At 52.6% G+C, this 19402-nt stretch overlaps 1 protein-coding gene across 1 annotated transcript in view; it reads left to right on the plus strand.

The window, feature by feature from the left end:
• Window positions 1-19402, plus strand: part of Auts2 (activator of transcription and developmental regulator AUTS2) — a 674097-nt gene that overhangs the window by 378927 nt on the left and 275768 nt on the right. Inside the window, exon 4 of the mRNA XM_090324087.1 lies at window positions 2637-2672. Within this exon, the coding sequence (XP_090180213.1) occupies window positions 2637-2672 (36 nt within the window). The remainder of the gene's footprint in view (window positions 1-2636; window positions 2673-19402) is intronic.

Genomic DNA, 19402 nt, shown 5'->3' on the forward strand with positions numbered 1-19402 from the left:
CCCCCAGCATCACCTCCTCCCCGTGAACAGACTCCTAAATGTGCGTCCATGCATGACCACCTCGTGGCGCGTCTCGAGCTCCACAAAAGCTGTTTCCAAACATTGTGTGGGGAGGAGCCGTCCTGGAATGTTGGCCTCACTCTTGCTTGGCAGGCAGCTCAACAACTCGAGCCTCACCCTCAGTCCTGTCGCTTGAGTTCTTTTTCTGATAGGATGCCATGCCTTCGTCCAAGCTGACGTCGGTCTGCATCCTTCTGTCCGTGCCTGCGGGGCAGCTGGCATCCCAGGCCACCGCTCCCAGCCCGTGCATTCCAGGTTGATAGTGTAACGTCGTTTACTGGGGTAGGGAAGTCCTGACATAATCTCTAACTAGGAATAGGACTGATGTGTTCAAATGTCTGCAGCTAAGATTTCGGAGGCACTTAGCTTGGGCCAACATGGCTGAGACTGTTCTCTGGGGGCACGGGGGAGTCAGGCTGCTGGAGATGGGGTGCTTCCACCTGGGACCAGGCTAGTGTCCCTCCGTCAAGGCTGTCGCTGGAATCTTGGGGTGGTCTCCTGGACATGGTGTCTTCCACATTCTCCCACCATGATGGAGACAGACCAGTCTCCAGGCAAGGGACGCAAAAGAGAGCCAGTGATGGGAGGGAGGGTCTGTGCCAAGGACGTTTGGCAAAGCGGTTTGAAAGAGAGCTTTTCTATACCATCTTGTGCCCGGTCCAGAGATCACCATCTGAAGCCCTAGCTCTGTTTCCTGTGTTTCAAATGAGGCAGGGACAGGTGTGCGTTCCTTCTAGTGGAAGCCGGGGTCGTCTCGGGGCCTCCAGTGCAGAGGTGTGCGTGTGTCCCAGCGTGCTGTGCGTGTGCCGGGGAGGGAGGGGCCGGCAGGCAGGGTGTTAAAATGCTTTGTTGCATTATGTTAATTCCTCGGCAGTGCAATCAAATTCATGTCGTAATTAAAGCTGTCAGTCGGAAGGCAAGCCAATCGCCACGAAAGCACAGCATAACAAATGAAGTGAGATGATTCTGCGTGTAGCTATACAATGCTTCGCCAGGCATGAAATTAAATAAGTAATTTGATGTTGACATCAGAAATTGAAATGGTACCCACTGTTCCCTCATTCAGACCTGCATAAACAATAGCCAGAACAAATATGCACAACAAAGCCCCCGTCTCCTCCCAGCTCTGAGGAATGTACAATATATATGCAAACCTGCAGAACACAGCTCTCCCACCGGAAGGTCGCCTTTTTCCTTGGTATCTAATGAGATGATGTGTGTCTGGGGCGAGCGGGGACTGGGAGACCCTTCTCCTTCTGGAGAGAGGCCCCGAACACGTCCCACTGCGTCCCTGTGTCCTGTGCTCTGAGGTGGGCTGACCTCCAGAGGCAGTGGGGAGCCTGGCTGGGCTTCCACCCCCTCCCCTTGCTCTGCAGCAGGCCGTGGTGGGGAAGGCAGGGGATGCTCTGAGGCGCTGTCTCCACGCCTTCCTGCTGCTGTTCTCCAGCGTGGCCTCTGTGGTGACCAGGAACACCAGTGGGAGACCACATGCCTCCCTTCTGCAGTCTGTGGAGAGGAATCACGCCCATTGGGCTTCTGACCCATCAGATCCCCTGAGCCTGTTCCCCCTGACCCCCTGAGCCCAGCAGACACCTCCATCGGTGCGTCCACACAGCCCAGCCCAGCAGACACCTCCTGAGTGCACCTGAGGAGGCCACCCTGAAGGAGCTCACCGGCTCCTCCTCCCCAGGGCACAGGACCCAGGGCACAGGACCCGTGGCGGTGGCGGGGGGGGGGGGGGTGACACCATCCCTGACGCTACTCAGCCAGGTCTCATCCCAGCCTTGTTCCCACCTTGACTGGCTCTGGCTTCTCCTCATCCTGGAAGGCTGCTGAGGGTGGGAGGGCTGGGAGGAGGGCGGGGGGGATGCAGGACGCACTGTCTTTTGGCTTTGTGCCCACACCAGCGCTGCCCTGTCCCCAGGTCCCTGCCGGGCCGCGGTGACTCCAGTCCTGGTGCCCGGCCCTCTCGGGACCCAGTGCCTCCCGCTCCCCCGCGCCTCGTGTTGCCTTGAGGTGGCTCTGTTTACGAAGTGTCTGGTTTTCAGAAGCGCAGAGCATGCTGACGGGCGTCCTGGGGCGCCAGCAAGTAGGTCATCCCGGGAAAAGTCATCTGAGCCCACGGGGCTTTTTATGTGCAAGGCAGCGTGGGCTTCTCCTCTTGCCTGCCCCTTTGCGGCCACAAAGCAGAGTAGCTGGAGACCAGGGCATTGAATGTCAGCAAGCCAGGGAGGAGGTTGATGTGTGTCTGTTTAGTCTCAGTGCAGGGCGAAATGCCATCATTAATTCATTACCCAGCTGCCTGTCAAATAAATTGGCAATTACGTCCACCGCAGAAGCTTGGAATTCAGTAAATAGCACGTTAGCATTTCTGAGTTGCTGAGCGATGTAAAGGGGAAAATTAAGCCGCACGTATCCGTGCCGGTGGCAGATGACAAGGGGCAGCCAGGCCTGGCTGGGGAGAGGGAGGTGGGAAGCTGGCACGGCTGGTAATGAGCTGTGTGGGTTGGAACGTGTTAAAAAAAAAAAAAAAAACCTCTGCTGATTATCCACTTTGTCTGTGTGCTTTGTTGCAGAGCTCGGCTCCTTCCAGCGTGGGGACAGGCTACTTCGTAAGTCCACCTCCGCTTCCACATACGCCGCTGGCCTCGGCATCGATTCGCTTCCCTAACGAGTGCTCATTAGCTGTGCTCGGTCTGAGGAGGCCTGGGTCCACCTGCACCCTTCCCCCGAGTTGTGCCGTGTTCCGGGGACCCTGAGCCTGGCAGGCCGGCCAGGGCCTAGCGTGCCGCCTCGATCCTGTGGCTGGCCGTGTGAGGGCACAGGGAAGCTGGGCTCTCGTGCCCCTCCCACCCCTGGGCTGCACAAGGGCATTAATGAGAAACGCCAGGAGAGCGAGGGTGGACTGTGGAGGGGGGGACACCCGATCGGGGAGCAGGTCAGCCTGGAATGCCCGGCCCTGCTCTCCCCGAGGCGCCGCAGAGGGCAGCTTTAGGCTTGCTAGAAGCAGCCCCAGCCCTTTCTCTGAGCAAGTACAGGCATTTAATTTTATTTCTCCACCTTTTCCTGGCCCTTCGAGGGAAGGTGCCGGTGGGAAGATGTCTTTGGGATTGCTATGTGACTTTTCATTCACAGAGAAATGTCATTTTGTTACATTTTTGTACCAAGATTACCCTGATCCTTTCCAAAATTCCAATAAGAAGCATTGTTTATGCCACAGGAAAACATGCCGAGGTAAAAGGGTATCATGGTGTCGACAAGGACCGAGTTGCATTGGCAATACTGTATATCCTGAGGTCAAGAGTGAAAATCTAAAACTAAAGTGGGCTACAATCCCCATGGTGTTCGGAAGCTGGTATCTTTCCCCAACCTGCCACTTGCTCTGAAGAGTGCGCACAGCTCTCGACCATTCCATCCAGAGAGTGGACAGTGGCTTTCTCTCATTGGAGAGTGCTCCCCAAGATGGGCAGACGTGGACTTTCCTAGAGGTGGACAGTTCTGGACTTCACCTCTATGTAAGGAGAAGTGGGGCGGGTGAGAGGGGCCCCCCTAATCCAGTCAGCATGCTCAGGATTGCTCCTGCTAACTGACTGAATACTCACGCTTCCAGAACATTCCACCCCTTGCTTCAAGAGTGAATGAACAGACGCAGTCCCATCTGCCATCTCTTCACACCAGGCTGCCTGTGGGTTGAGATGCTGGAACGAAATCTGGAGGCTGCGCGTCTGTTCCCTATCCAAAAGCTAAGCCTTCTCTCTGCTTGCTTTAGCAGAAACAGAGCCAGAGCCGCCACCTTAGCCTTGATCATTTCAACTGTGAACGTTCTAGCGTCTCCTAGGAGTGTGGAGTGACAGTGCCAGGAAGTTTCATTGTGGCGTGCCCTTCCTTGAGCACTCCCCACCGCCCTCCCTGTTTTCGGCAGGTTCCATTGTTCTGTGCTTACACGTGCACAAGCTGACCACGGCGGCAGCCTATTACACAGCCGCTCGTGTTCTTGAGTGGATGTTAGTAGAAAGGTGGGTTTCACTGTGATACTTCACGTGTGCCGTTAATACACCTCAGACAGTTAGCTCCTGTACCCCCACCCCTTAACTCCTTACCCAGCGGCACTAGTGATGTTCTAGTAATTCTTTTTATTCTGTGATCTCTTCCCCCAAAAGAAAGCGATCTCTGGAAGCTGGGGTCTCGGCTGTGCCTCCCCCTGCCTACCCCGTCCTCGGAAGTGAATTTTTATTCTCTAACAGGAGCAGAAACTCTGTAATGGGAATCTAAAGTCACTTGTGCAATACTGGATAGCTGTAAAAATTTCCCCTTCTTTTGGTAAAATTGCTCTTCAGCTTACTTTTGCTTCTATAAAACCTGTCATGTTATTGGCTTACATGGAGAAAGACGCACACCAGATGTGTGTTCCACGCTCCGCTGGAAGGCACTCCCTCCCTGAAATGTGTTTCCAATAATGGCATTGTTCCCCAGCAAAGGCAGAGCCTTCACGTTGCCTTCTGGCTGGCCGCAGGGCCTCTGCCTCCAGGCCTGGCCAGGCGGCACTTCAGTGCTTGATTTCAGGTCCCCTGCATCAGTGAGGTCCCCCTGTCCAGGCAGAAAGGACACACACTGCTGTCATTCGTCGTCTTGCTGGTATATTCTTTGCGATGTGCGGTGTGATTTGGGTCTGTTGTGAAACTCCTCCCTTAGTCTGTGTGGAAGGCTCCGCCCGGTGAGTGACAGTGACACGTGAGCTGTGTCCTTCCTCGTCCGCAGCTTGTCACCCACAGAGCCGCTGACGGGGAACCGGGAGTGTCTGTGGGAAGTGCTCCCGTGGATCTCCCCCACCCAGGACTTCTCCACGCTCTGTGGAGAAGCCGGTACCCCAGGGGTACCTGTGCACACACGCTGCGCGGGCCGACATGCAGAGGCAGCGCACCGCTCCCTCCCAGTGCCCGCCTCTCCTGCCCTGAGCTGAGGCTCCGGGAAGCCGTCTCCAGGCACCTTTGCGCCATCGGGTTGTATTTGTTGTTGTCTCCTCAGTTTTGTGTTCCAGAGATGTCTGCTAAGGTCTGTCACTTTTCCAGGAGACTTGAGAAATGACAACAGCAGCTAGAGTCAGTATTTATATACGCATATTGCAAAGCATTCTTAAAGTAGACAAAATAGAGAAGGGTTGGAACAAGCTTCCCACATTTTGGGGAGATTTTGAATAATATGGGTGTTACGTACACAGAGACATGCGCATATATATTTATCACACACTCGGGCCCAGCTCAGCTCATACTCTAAATATAAATGAAATTGTAGAGTTGTTGGAATCAATTTGCTTTTTTTTTCCTTTTTTGGCATGCATACTGAAACTTGTTGGAGTGTGTGTAGGATTTTCTTTTCTTTTTAAATGTCTGAACACATTTTCCTTTCAATTTAAATATTTTTTTGGCTGCATTCTTTTCTTAAATATGTACTTGATGTTTCATGGTATATCATCATAAATGGAGGGACAGAATGACCTTTAAGACAAGTAGTGTGTGTGACCTTGGGCAGGTGATTCGTGGTCTCATTCCTTGTTAGATAGGTACCTTGTAGAATGGCACTTCCCCTCATGTGAGACATTGATGTTTGTATTTATTGGTAACGTACTCCAGATAAGTGAGTTACTATTCCAGAACTCACTGTATTGAAAATACTTTTGAAAAATCTCCATTCCACTCAGAATCCCTGAATGATCTCCAGATGTTGTTAGGTGATTCGATTTGGCGCTAAAGGTTGCATAGACCCGCACATGGGGTAGAGAATTCAGCCCATGGGTGGCGTTTGAACATCTACTCTTAGGTCGTGAGTTACGTAAGTCTGTGATTGGCCCTGAGTCAAGGCGTCACAGTGGAATATGACATAGAATGAACAGACGAGCCCTTGGAGATGTTTACGCCGTAGACTGGGGAGATGGCCTGAGGCCGGCTTCAGTTGTACACCTGCAACACAGAACAGAAGCCGAGGGCAGGAGAGAGTGGGCCTGAGGGCAGGCTGGTGAAGGGACCAAGTGGGATGAGAAGAATGTAGATGGGTTCTGTAGTTGAGATAGGAAAAAACAGAAAGGTGTACAAACGGTACTGAAGACTTGATCCCCCCCGCCCCCCGCCGCGCTGGGACTGATCTGGAAGGTTATGGTAACCTTAGCAGGCGGGAGGAGGGGCCTGGGTGGAAGAAGTAGGTCCTTGAAAGTCTGTCTGTGTCTCTCCCCTAACTGACCACCCGGGGTGGGCTGCCATCACACACTCCCACAGCATGGAGTGGTCACCCTGGGCTCAGAAGGGAGGCTCCGAGCCCTGGGAATGAGAGCTGAATGGACCGTCTTCCTGGAGGTATTTTCTCAGGTGTTTCGTGGTGGAGCAGTTGGTTTTGGTGCTGTCCGGAGGTCTGGGCTGAGGAGCCCGGGGCCGGGTTTATGGGAGGAGGAGGGGAGCAGGGACCAGGTGCCACACCAACCTTTGTTGGCACTGGAATCCCTGGAGGGGCATCTGAGTGTGGTCAGATGATCGGGCAGGAGTGGGAGTGGGTACTTAGGAATTCAGTTGAGTGTCGTGGGGCGTCTGGGACTCCACGTGTGCCTTTGAAGTCACCCACATACCAGGCACAAACGCATGCGCAGCGGCAGGTATGGCGCCTCTCCTGGCTTTGCCCTTTCCTCTGCTCATTAGCTGGCTGTGCACCACAGATGAGTTAGTCAGTGCACTGAGACACCAAGCCGTGGCCTCATGACAGACGGTGGCGTGAGCCCGGAGCGCCCTCGTCCCCAGAACCCCTGGCACTAGCTCGGTCTGGGAGCACTGTCTTCCCGCGTGCCTTCTCTGACATGTGTGAAGGCCAACGAGGTGCACTGGTTGGGGAGACCCCCTCCCCTGGCAGGCTCTGTGTACCCCATGCCCTGCCAGGCCCCGCCCCAGCCTTTGTGTCGTATATTAACTGGTCCGTCTCTCAGCTTCTTCCAGACCAAAGGCCTCATTCGTTTTCTTAACTGCTTGAAATTCTTTCCCTGAAACTGTAAATGAGATGCGGCCCAATCCATTTCATAAGAAACATTGCTTACAAAACACCAAGAGCATCATTTGAAAAGAGGTGGAAAAAGCCAAGTGGGGCTTGTGAGGGTGGAGGCGGGGCCGGCAGCGTCCTGGAGGCTCCGATGTGCAGACACTTCACTTGGCTCCCAGCACTTGACTTAGAAGTCAAACACTGAAAGCGCATTTTGCTCTTATAAAAGTGTTTATCCATTTAAAACACAATGGCGTTTTCACAAAAGCCCCCGGCGACAGGACATTGTGATCGAGCGCAGCGAGCACACTGCAGGCAGGTCTTCCCCACGTCTGCTCACGAAGACCAGTGCCTGCCGAGGACGGCGCTGTACATCACCACTAACAAACTTTAATTTGCTTAGTAGACTAATGAATGGTCTCCGGTTTTCCTTTAGCAATTAGCTTCATTAATAGTCATGTTGAAGAGACCTTCCTTGTGCTCTACTTAATCTCTGGTCTGAAATCTTCAGTGTCTAATTGGCAGGCTGGAAGAAGCAAGAACCATTTCAATGTCTCCTGGTCCCACCGTGGCTGCCTTCCAGTTCCCCGTCGTCGTCAGAGGCGATGGCTGCCTCTGGGCTGGAGCCCCTGCTCTGTCTGATGAGCGGCTGTGTGACATGGCCGCTGACTGAAAGCAGCCACTGAAGCAGCAGTGGCTCTGACTGAACTCAGACCCCTTGTGTTGAGCCCATCTCACCAAGGATCACGTCAACCAGCCCTGACCACCGGCTGCACACGCAGCTGGGAGGACTGCATCGTCACGGTGCCCTCGCAGGCACCAGAGCTCCCTGGAGCCCAGGACAGCGTGCCATGCTTCCCCTAAGCTCTTCATTTCACTTTCATTTGTGCCTCCTGTCACCCAGTGGGAAACAAGCTTTCCAGAAAGGTAGAAGGGTATAGCATGCCTGGCAGCCAGCAGCCGAGGGAGGGGGACGGGGGGTCGTGCGGTCGTGCTGTGAGAACTGTTTTCTTTCTGAGGGAAAGGAACAGTAACACTGGAGCATCCCGAGAAGCAGCCTCACCTCTCGGCCAGAGGGGGCCCCCAACTCCTCTGAGTGGTGTTCTCAGCGGTGACGCCCTCACATCGCTTTGTCTGGGAATCGGAGTGGATTTCCAGTCTTCATCACTGTTACAACCTGAGTAGATTGTGTCCACACAGCCAGGCTCCCTGGGCTGTGTTTTCCCCTTACCAGCCAGCACCACATTCTACTAGTGCTGGAACCCCCTGCTTGGTGGATTTCATATGTGCCGGCTGGCTGTTGACACTTCTAGGGATTTAGTTTCTGTAGCAGCCCAGCGATAGTCCGATATCCTTCCTCTGCTTTCTTCAGTCATACATTTGAAAAGGGCACTGGAGAGCCAGGTGAGGTGGCTCACGCCTGTCATCCTAGCTACTCAGGAGGCTGAGATCTGAGGATCAAGGGTCAAACCAACCCTGGCACAAAAGGACCTGAGACTCTTACCTCCTATTAACCTCTAGAAAACGGGAAGTGGGACTTGGCTCAAGAGTAGGGCAGTAGCCTTGAGCTGAAGAGCTCAGGGACAGCACCCAGGCCAGGCCAACATCAACTCCCATGACCAACCGAAAAAAAAAAGCAAGAAAAGGGCACTGGAGCCATCACAGACTGAGCTAACTCACGCTTGCCTTTCTGCTCTTGCCATTGGACTGTCTCGTTGCTTCAGAAATCAAGTAGATACGCTCTGTGGGAAAATGTAGACGTCTTCTGCGCCTGAATGGCACGTTGAAACAGACTTTCTGTAGATCTGGTTGTGACGTGGATGTGTCCTGAGCCACGCCCAAGCACACTGCAGTGCGTGCAAGTACACTTGACCGAGGTGTGATGTGACAGACACACGAACCTTCACCTTGCTGGACTCATTAGAAGAGCCGGGAGCAGTGTGCTCCTCTGCGTTGTGCTGTGTGTTTACATCTTGCGTGCAGGAAGGGCACGTTCGTGGTTGAACGCGCAGCCGGTGAAGCTTCCGTCACGTTGGTTGTTAACTGCCTGTTCTCGACTCCACTCATTTTTGCTCTGGTTGTTTAATCTGTTCTGTACGCTCTGGGTTTCACGGTTCCTCTTTCTGCAGTTTGCTGTGGCAGAAGCTCAGATGGCTGGCTTCTCTGTGTCATCTTTGCATTCCAAGCTACACATCTCCCTCGCGGAACAGCTTTTGCTGCATACTTCTACATTTCTTGGAGATTTTGTTTTCCTTTGTTCCATGAATCACTTTGAAGTACATTCTTTCCTGGGGTATTTGATATTTGTCAAAACCATCTCTTGAGGTTCTGCTTTTGTCCAGACTTAGGAGCATTAGATTTGACACTTGGACTCATGGTAATACCACCTACATCACCTGACGTTCTTGTAAGCACAGCCTGTTGGCAACATCATGTCTGTACTTTTTCCTTCTTTTCTGACTACAGGATAATCTGTGTAAGACTCTCACCGGTGGCTTGTTTAAATCTGACTTGGTTCTCGGCTTGGTCATTCTGCTGGCTCTTAGTCTCTTTGTCAAAGGTAAAGCTCCTCACTGCAGTCTGGGCAGGATGCTTTCCTAGTTTGGAAGGAAGAGAGCCGCTTAGAAGAACGTTTAGGTTTAGTTGCTTCCCCTATTTGAGAAATTTTACTAATGAGTCCTTATTTATATTAAGCGACTCGTTGGTAAATGGCATTTGTATTTGCAAACCTGGAAATTCCACACACACACACAGTATTTCTTCATGCCACAGATGGTCTCTTTAATGTGTTCATTTCTGTTTTCAAGCTAGCTGCGTTACATTTTTAACTCACTTTATCGGTTCCCATCATTCAGCAACAGGCTCATTCTTGGTCCATTTGCTCCTTTGAAGCAGTAGAATTATTTATGTAATTTTATTTTCCTCCTATCTTTTGATTTCCACCCGCACCCAATTGGTTTTCATAGCATGGGCGAAATTATAGACGTGAGCTGAGTATCGAGGGAGGCCTTGCTGGGCGCCGGGCACCTGTTACGGCCCGTACTACCTCATCTGCGGTCGTGGTGTGGCCAGGAAGCGGGACTGCGAGAGCCTGTGCACGGGGCTGTGTGGGCAACTGTTGTTTACAATTTCGGGAAAAACTATGTGTGTTCCGAAGATCTCCCATAGTATCCAAGCCTGGATAAGGCCGCTGAGACTTGGGGACCGTGACACCACGTAAGTGACATGTGTGTGCTTGGAGTCTGCCATGCCCACTTTGCTCCCCTTTCTCCTATCGAGACATCATTCTGTGGCTGGCGTTTTGTCTGTGAGGGTGGAAGTTCAGTGCATTCTCTAGTGGGCAGAACCTGAGTCACCTCACTGTGGATAGAGTTTACCTATTAAAGTGGCTAAAATGAGGGTGCTTGGCCACGGCCAAGGTTGAGAAGGACATCAAGAGATGGGAAAAGGGTCTCTCCACTTGAGGAAACAGCGTCAATACATGTCTTCCATGTCATGCAACTGCCGTTCCACACCTGAGGTAAACAAAGCTCACACTCAAGCAAAGACTCGACATGAAAGCCATAGTAGCACATTTGTATTAAGATAGAAATTTCCATGTCTGTTACCAACTGAATGAATCAGCTGCTTCAGTAGACTTACTAATCCTCTCACGAAGGGGCACAGTCTGCACACAGAACCATGGGCGTCACGAAAGCAGGACGTGACGGTGGAGATTCATCAGAGAAGGCGAGGGGGACAGTGGGGACGGCGAGGGGGGCGATGGAGTGAGCGCCAGGCAGTAGCCATGTCTGGGATGCCTTGTGTGTTGATGGCCTCCGACGTCTTCAAAGAGCAGAATTCCTCTCGCTGCAGACTCCAGATATGTGAGGTGTGTTAGATTTCCTTTATATACTTGAATAAAGCGATTCTAGGAATGTCCTTGTGGTGTGTCACGCCACGGCACACGTGTCTTTTCCTGTCTTGTGTGCTTTAAGAGCATCCCCTGTGGCATCTAACATCTTTCAAGCTCAGACGACGACACACAAAGATGCTTCGTGCAGAATGTCAGCTGTATTTTCACCAGAGCAATGCCTCACAGCCTCTGTTAAATACTCCGAGATGCACGAGGTAAACCTGTGCCGTTTCACAGAATTAAGGGAAGACGATGTGCACCAAAGAGCCAGCGTTTCTTCCAGTTCACAGTGTGCCGGACCCGGTGCAGGCCCCCAGATTGAATTACTTCATGGTGCATGGCCGTCCTCGGTTAATGGTAATTGCACAGATCCAGCAGCCTTTCTCCGCAGCCGTTCAGACATTACCTCCCACTGCTTTTCAATTCAGACCTTTGATGAAAATATTCCCAGGACTTCTGGAAAGCAGACATCCAACTGTCTTTCTTGACAAAAGCAAGGTCTCTAAATCAGGGCCTGACAATCTGTGACACAGCAGTCTATCCAAATCACCTTTTACCTATGTCACTATGTCATTTCCTGGAGAAAAGTGTCTATCAGAGGAGCAATTTCTTTAGGTTTTAGAGAACTTGAAGGTTGGGTTTGCCAGCGAAATGGAAGTGGAAAAGAGGAAAATAATTCTTCCTTTGACTCGAGTCTCACATCTCCATGAGGCATTAACCAGAGGTGCTTATCAAAGTGGGACTCTGGCGTGTGTGAAGGCCCACTTCTGTCACGAGCAGGCTTTGGTGATTTGTTGTCTTCAGGACGGTGGTGAAAGCTAGGTCTGGTGAGTCCTGAAGGACAGTGAGGCAGGTAAACCCATTCTTCCCTCCTCGTCTGGGTGCTGCCGTCTCAGGATCTCACCATTTTCCTCGGGGTCAGCTCACCTGCCCCCGCTGGGCAGCCTGAGTCTGGCCAACTGAAGGTTGGGAGAAAAATCTATGCTGGACCTGGCGCCTTGGGGCCTTCACATGTGGCGGGCGGTGGCCTGGTACCTGAGGAGAGGAGCTGGCACCAAGCCTCTCTAGGAGAGATGTCAAGTTCATCTCAGCTGCCATCGGCCGCCGCTGTCTTCCTCCCTTCACTGGGAGCGGAAGCGCGGAGTCGAGCTTCGCTTTGCTGCTTCCATGGCGTCATCTGCACCGTGGAGGAAGGGCTCTGGGAACCGGTTCGGGGGCTGGCGAGGGCGCAGCTGACAGCCCAGCCGGCAGGCTTCCAGCGCTGCGCTGGCAGTGGGCACTGCGGACCTACGGCCTGGCCCGGCCACCACCATCCCCAGCCTCTTCTGGACCTGTCACCTCCGTGAGCTGCTTGTGAGAGGCGGGCCACAGCCTGCCGGCCCTCCTGCCAGCCCTCTCCTCCACCGCCCCCACACTCCCCTCCCTGTGGCATCGCGTCCCCAGGGGGCTCAGAGCCCCAGGTCTTGAGCTCAGCCTTTGGGCTTTCGGTCACAAGGGTAAGAAATGTGGTGGCCTGCGGCCACCCTGGCAGGGGCCAGGAAAAGATGCTCGTGACATTATCACCACCAGAGCTCCTGCTTCCATCGGTGTCCCTGCCCCTGCCCTGCCCCACACCTGTCCTGGTCCCATCCCTACCCCTGTGTCACACCACGCTTGCATTTGTGTGGAACAGCTTTGCAGCTTGCGCCCCTGCCTAACCACAGGGCCTTGGTACTGTTTTGAAAAAAAAAAAAAGCAAATCAAATGAACAGGACTCCATCGTCTTATTTTCCCTCCAGCTCGCCAACCATTTCTTGGTATTTTCTTCTCTGCATTGAGCCGTTCCTCTTTGCTGTCAGCCCTCATCACTGACCAGGCTCTGGCATATTTCTTTGCCCCTCCTGGCCCTCTCTTCTTCTCTGCTTCTCGGCTCTTCTGCCAGCAGCGTCTCCATATCTGAGCGTGGCTGGAGGAGGGGGGCTCCCTGTCAGGGGTACCTCCAAAACCTGGATGTCCAGAGTGACCGTGGAAATCACCCCACCCCTCGGAGAAGCGCTTGCTTGGAGGGCAGCTTCTCATGAGGGGGGGAGACCACCTGGAAGTGGCTGCAGTGGTGTGAGAAGGGCGGTCTTGGGAGGAGCGAGGGGCTTCTTGGGATGGGGCTACAGCCACGGCTCCCAAGGGCCAGCGCGGGGGCCTGGCGTGCTTAGGAGGGACGGGTGTTTTGAAATGCGTCAACATTACAGGAATGAGGCTGAGAGAGGCCCAACGACCAGGGTCTCCATGGGCTTCTGTTCTGTAGAGAAGGTGAGGAGGAATGCTGGAAGAGTTTCACGTAGGGGGATTTAGCAGTGTTCTTGTTGTTTTGTTTGGTTTTTGCCAGTCCTGGAACTTGAACTCAGGGCCTGGGTACTGTCCTTGGACACATTTTGCTCAAGGCTAGGGCTCGGCCTCTTGAGCCACAGCGCCACTTCCAGCTTTTTCTGAGTATGTGGTACCAAGGACGTGAACCCAGGTCTTCATGCATGCTAGACCGGCACTTTACCACGAGGTCACGCTCCCGGCCTCAAGTGGAGGGATTTAGATGCATGTGTGTCAGGTAGGGCATAGAAGATGGCTTTCTAAGCTGAGTTTAGTGCCGGAAACATTCCAGACAAAATGATTGTAGTGACAGCGTGTGGAGAGAAGGCAGGCAGTTGTGAGGATACTTGGAGTGTAGAACAGAGCAGAGTGGGTGTCAAGCCCGGGGCCTGCCACGCACCTGTGCCGTTCAGTGTTGGGAATGGTGATTTTCAAGAGACCCAGGGGTCGTACGACAGGGCTGGTGGGTTTGTGAGCGTACAGCCGCGTGCAGCACACTCAGGGGTCACTGTTTTGAACACTCATGCCTCCCATTTCCCTGTATTCGGGGAAAAGGCTGTGATGATTAGACCAAGTGTGGGGCGTGGGTAGTGCGCTTTGTGTGTGATTTACGTGCAGGACTGCAGAGCTGACTGAGTGCACGGCAGTAAATACACAGATCTCATCCACCCGTGATACACTCCTCTCATTATTATTAGTGCAGGCATATTGCATATTCCTCTGGACTACAGTGTAATTTTAGAAGACTCGGGATAAGCAGCTTTCTTTTTTATTTACGGCTCCGCTCTCTTCTGATTGCTTTGCAGCAGCATAAACCTGCATCTTGCTTTAATCATGTCCTCTCAGCACTGATGAGTCTACAGCCCACTTAGAATCCACCCGAGCCCTCCCATGAGCCTGCGGCCGTTTCAAGGGCACACGGCCCTGGCTGGCGGTGGCGGGCTTTGGGGACAGCGTGGTGTCTGTCCACAGGCCTGAAGCAGCCCTCGCTCTCTCTGCCAGTGCCGTGGCCCCTTGGATCACAGTTCCTGGGTCATGCAGAACGGTGCCCAGACCCCCGGTGTGAAGCAGTGCAGCGTGTGAGGAGGGCCTCAAAGAGGAGGCAGAGTTCAGAAGGGTCTCCCGGAGCCACTGGGCCTTTGAGGGCCAGCGCGTTGGCCTTGCGTTCGGGCAGCCACGCGTGGTGTTTGGAGTGGAAGCCAGCCTTCCTTCTCCTGGTTGGACCCAATGGCAGACAGACAGAGGACCGCTTTTGTTTGAGCGTGTCTGGTTCCCAGCTTCCACACAGGGGAGAGCCAGGATACGTGGTCTGATGCTCATTAACACAAACTCTCCTTCTTGTCCCATGGGGTAAAGGTGGTGTCCCCTGGCTGTACAGCCTGCCTGGTGGCCTCACCTCCGGCCGGCCGCGGGCTGTCTTGAGTGGATATCTGCAGGAACGCCCTCCATTGCTTCTGGCTTCCTGTGAAGCTAACGGTCCGTCAGGGGAGGCTTGAATTGACCTTTGCCATCTTTATTAACCAGAAAGTTCCTTCCTTTTTGACGTGACTCTTCAGCAGCAGCATTAATTTAGGTAAAATTGCTCCGATATCTACACTGCCAGGGTGAGCTGGAGGTTTACCGGCATGGTGTAGTGCAGTACTGGTGAGGGCCGTCCATCTGAGTAGTGCGAGACTGCGGGGCTTCTGAGCATGCGTCCTGACTCACGAGGCCGACCCCAGTGACCCACGGCCATCCGGGGCTTTGCCTGAAGTGGCTGGGTGCCAGCTTAGGTTCTCAGGAAAGACCGCTCACCGACCCTCCACTCACAGTAGGCTGTGACTTGACGTGGGATGTGTGCAGTGCAGCTGACCCTGGCGGACTGCAGAATAACATGGCAGCGACACACTGGTTATTCTCCGTGCACCGGCCACTGGCGTTTGCAGTCTGTCTAATGAAACTGCGACTTTCTTCAGAGAAGCAGGTCCTTCTCTGACGGAGCTGTGATTTGCAATAATCTTGTCATACCAAGCTCAAAATACAACCAAATGAAGACATTTGTGGAAGGGAATGATTGTAAATTGCATGCAAATTTCGACTCTCAGCTGGAATTAATCAATGTGGAAACAGGACTTATGCATTTCTGATCTAATGATGCAGAGACGAGTCCCACGGAGTTCCAGTTCCATGGGAATCAGGCTTGTGTTTTGATTTAAATCTCCCTTCTTTCTTCTCGGAGACAAGAGTGCTGGGCTTCTGTTGGTGGTGTGGGTTCTTTGAGTCTTCTCACAGTGACTGCTTTGGGTGAGAGCAGTTCCGGGGTGCACGTGACATCAGGCAGTCTGACATCTGACGTTTCCTGTTTAATTTGCTGTGCTTGTTTAATGAATCTTTCCCCATTTGTATCCTTTGTTTCCCCTCTGAAAGTTCAAAGGCTTCTATGAGCCCAGTTGGCGTCGCAGCCGCCATGACAGATTAAGTATGGCACGTCATCTCCTTTCCTGGGGTGAACTGTGGGTTTCTGGGGAGACCAGCTCATCTTTGGTTGATGTCCTTCAGTTATCACTGTATTTTTTATGACTGCCATTGTGGGCTCTTTGGTGTTGACTTCCATCTTCCATCTTTATCTTCTGCTTTGAGTGGCAGGGATTTTTTCCTGTTTCTGGGCTGTTCGGAGGTCTGCAGGCCTCACCCCACTTGTTACCCACCTTCACCTCTGCCATTCTTGACAAGGATTGGTGGAAAGAAGCCATTATCCCTGGCACGTTTTGTAGCACCAGTAAATCCTCAGAGCCTGACGACTCACTTCCCGGCTCCATTGGCGTGCTTTAAGAGCGCTTTATTTATGGCCCCGTTTCAGCCCCAGTGGGCTCTACTCCATAAACCTGCAGTGACATCCAGTGGCCTCGTGGTGTAATTTTTTTGACAAAATTTTCCGAAAGGAATTACAAAGGGCGATTTGCCTGTCAAAGAAATACCCTGTTGAGGCCGTTGAGGGGTTCCCCGAATGCATTATGAATGCATTATGGTACCTCCAACTGCAGTGGAGGGACAGGCCGGCCCCCGGGACATCTCATCAATCCCAGGACAGTGGTTTGTGTGTGTGTTCTTTCTATTATCTTCAAGTCCTTGCAGGAAGAAGTTATTTAACAAAAGAGTTTATGAGTACAATGTCTTGATCGGTGTCGGCGGGACGAGTTTTAAGGTGAAAGGATCTGTGGGGTGGGGGTTCTGTTTTCGGGAAAGGTTCGAGCTGTATGTGAGGCCCGCTGCCGTGAACCCCTGCTCACCGGCTCCCGCAGCCCTCTGCCACTCCTCCTTGATTCTTGGGCTGTTTTCTTGAGGGTCCTGACGGGGCCTACCTGGGAGTTTTCTCAAACATCTCAGAGCCAAGGGACTCCTGATCTGCTCACGGTGTTTGAGGATATTACTAGAAGAAAGAATATAAAAATGGTAAACCGCCATTATAACAGATATCCACGGCGGAAGGAGACACAGTAAACACAGCAGCTCATGGAACCCAGCCCTGGTAAACCCTCCGGAGCCTCTGTGACCTATGCTAGAGGAAGCTGTGTGGCACGCCGCACGCCTGTAATCCCGGCTACTTGGAAGAGAGGATGGAAGCTCGAGGCTGGCCCAGATGGCAGGTTGGCAAGACCTCATCTTAGAGAACAATCCAGACGCAGTGGTCGTGATCACAGCCAGGAGGAAAGCAGAAGGCTTTGCCCCCGGGTCCATCCTGGGCAAAAACCACAAGACCCAGTCTGAACACGACCAATGCCAAAGAGCTGAGGTGCAAAGGTTGGCTCGACGGCAGTCACGGCCCCCTGCCTTCCTACTGCAGCACCGCCATCTAAATGACGTGTTTGTAGAAGGGAAGAACGGCAGACTGGAAACTCGACTGCTGTGTGTTCCATCACCGGGATGAGGAGTCGGCAGGGCGGGGGTGGGGGAGGACCAGATGGGCCACAGCAGGGGACTGTGGCCCTTGGCTTGAGCTGACTTGCTTGGGATCCGTTCACTGAGCGGGGACTGGGTCAGCACGATTCCTGTACTTACAGCTCCCAGAGGAGCTGCGAGCATGAATAGTACTTACCTCGACCCACAGCACCTAATTATTATTAATAATAATAATAATAATCACCCAGGGCAGGGTGTCACAGAGCTCAGCGTTAAGAAGAAGACCCAAGGCAGCACGCAGAAACCAAGCAGTGCTGTGACCTGGTGCCAGGCGCAGTTCACCGGAGCTGAGTGTGTGCCGGGGAGGGGAGGTGGAGGCCGTAGGAATCGTTCCCGGGGTGCTGGAGTAGAAGCCCTCCATCAAGGCCTCCCCGGGCACCCTTCTTCCCTCCATACTTCTTGAGGACAAGCGAAGGCCCTTGAGGAACGGCAGGAACAAGTCTGTCCTCGGGCCCTGAGCTGTGAGGAAGGGACCCGAACCCCCTGCTTTGAAATGAGGCAGGGGGGTGGGTGAGAAGCCTTCCGTCATGAGATAGACGATCACAGTGCAGGATTCACACTGACAGCAGAAAGCACAGGGGCTGCCTCAGGCAGAAACAGAAGCCGGCAGCCCTCGGGCTTCTCAGGGGGCAGCGGTTGCCTGGTGCCAGGGGAGAGGCAGGCGTACCACGGGGTCAGGCCCAGACTGAGCCGGGGCCAGGAGGCCCGTGATCCCGGGGAGCCCACGTTCTGGGGGAGCCATGCTCCACAGCAGACTTGAAGGTTAAGAAAGGGTGGCGAAGGGCAGACAGGCTGGCAGCACAGGATGCCAGGGCACCCAGCCTGCTGTAGTTCCGGGTGGGGGTGAGACTGTGACATGTCTTCACAAATTAGTGTTTGTTTCTGAGCACTTTTACACTTATGGAAGAGTTTTGCAAGAGTAGAAAACCCTGCCTGGTTTTCCCTCTTGTGTTAATACCTTACATTAATAGGATACAATTATCACAGCTAATTCTCTGGTACAGCTGTGTTACTGTTTTCTAACTTTAGCTTTACAGTCATGTCCTTTCTTATTTTATGCCATAGGCACTAAGTTGTGTGTCCCTCTGACTCCTCAGCCATTCTCGTTCTCAGGACTTCTCTTTTTGGTGAGGACAGTTTTGATGAATACTGGTCAGCTATTTTATAGAATGTTTCTTCGCTGGCTATTTTTTTTTAAATTATTAGGATTTTCCCCTTGTCTTATGCTCTTGAGTTGGCCTCTGCTTTGACTCCTCTTGAACCAGGCTCTGGCACTACCCAGGTCAGTACAGGCTCAAGGGGGGGGGGGGAGGAAAGGGGGGAGGGGATTCTCCCCCAGCCACTTGAGTGCTACTCCTTTGTGCTCAGTTATCTTCCTCAATTCTTTTCCAGTACTGGCCTGGATGTCGGTTCTCTCACTTGCACTTATACCATGGTTGGGCTGGTAGATGTGCCCATCAAACCTGGCCTTCTCTGTCAAGAGGGGGAGCAGAGCAGCCGTGGCCTTGAGTCTCCCCTCCACCTGCTAGGCAACAAGTACCCAGGAATGAGGCCGTACACCCGACATCTTCATGTGATTGAACGATACTGCCGCATCAAATGTGTCACTTTACATCAAGGAAGGAAGAACACTTGAAATATAAAAATGTGAATAATATAAAAGCCATTTTCCTCCTTTAATATTTGGAAAAGAGACTAGAGCAAGGTTTGAAAAAATACCTGTCAGCAAATTCCAGCCTCTGGCTTGTTTCCATGCTGCCCATAAGCCAAGAATGGTTTTATTTTAAGGATTTGAAGAAAAACCTCAGGGAAAACCCTTCAAAGTAATCGACATGCAGCAGAGATCATCTGTAGCTTACCGCACTTGCTACTTGCTGTCTGATCCTGGTGTGAAGAAAAAGAACAGTCATGTGTTGTGGGGTTTGCAGTGTCTATCAACAACAGCACAGTGGAAAGCAAGAAGCAAGTGGAGATGTCCTGTTGTAAGTTTTCTGTGCTTGTCTTGTGTAAAGCAGTCAGATAAAATCTCAAGGCAGACTACAAGTTAGAAATGTCTCCTATAAACGCTACAGTATCCATTTGTGAAAAAGATAAAGCAAAATGTAATTAACAAGCCAATGAAAGAGTTAAATGAAATAATAAAAAACGATCTGT

Source organism: Megascapheus bottae, chromosome 34 (genome assembly GCF_031878675.1).
Source record: "Megascapheus bottae isolate mThoBot1 chromosome 34, mThoBot2.hap1, whole genome shotgun sequence".
In the NCBI taxonomy this organism is placed as follows: domain Eukaryota; kingdom Metazoa; phylum Chordata; class Mammalia; order Rodentia; family Geomyidae; genus Megascapheus; species Megascapheus bottae.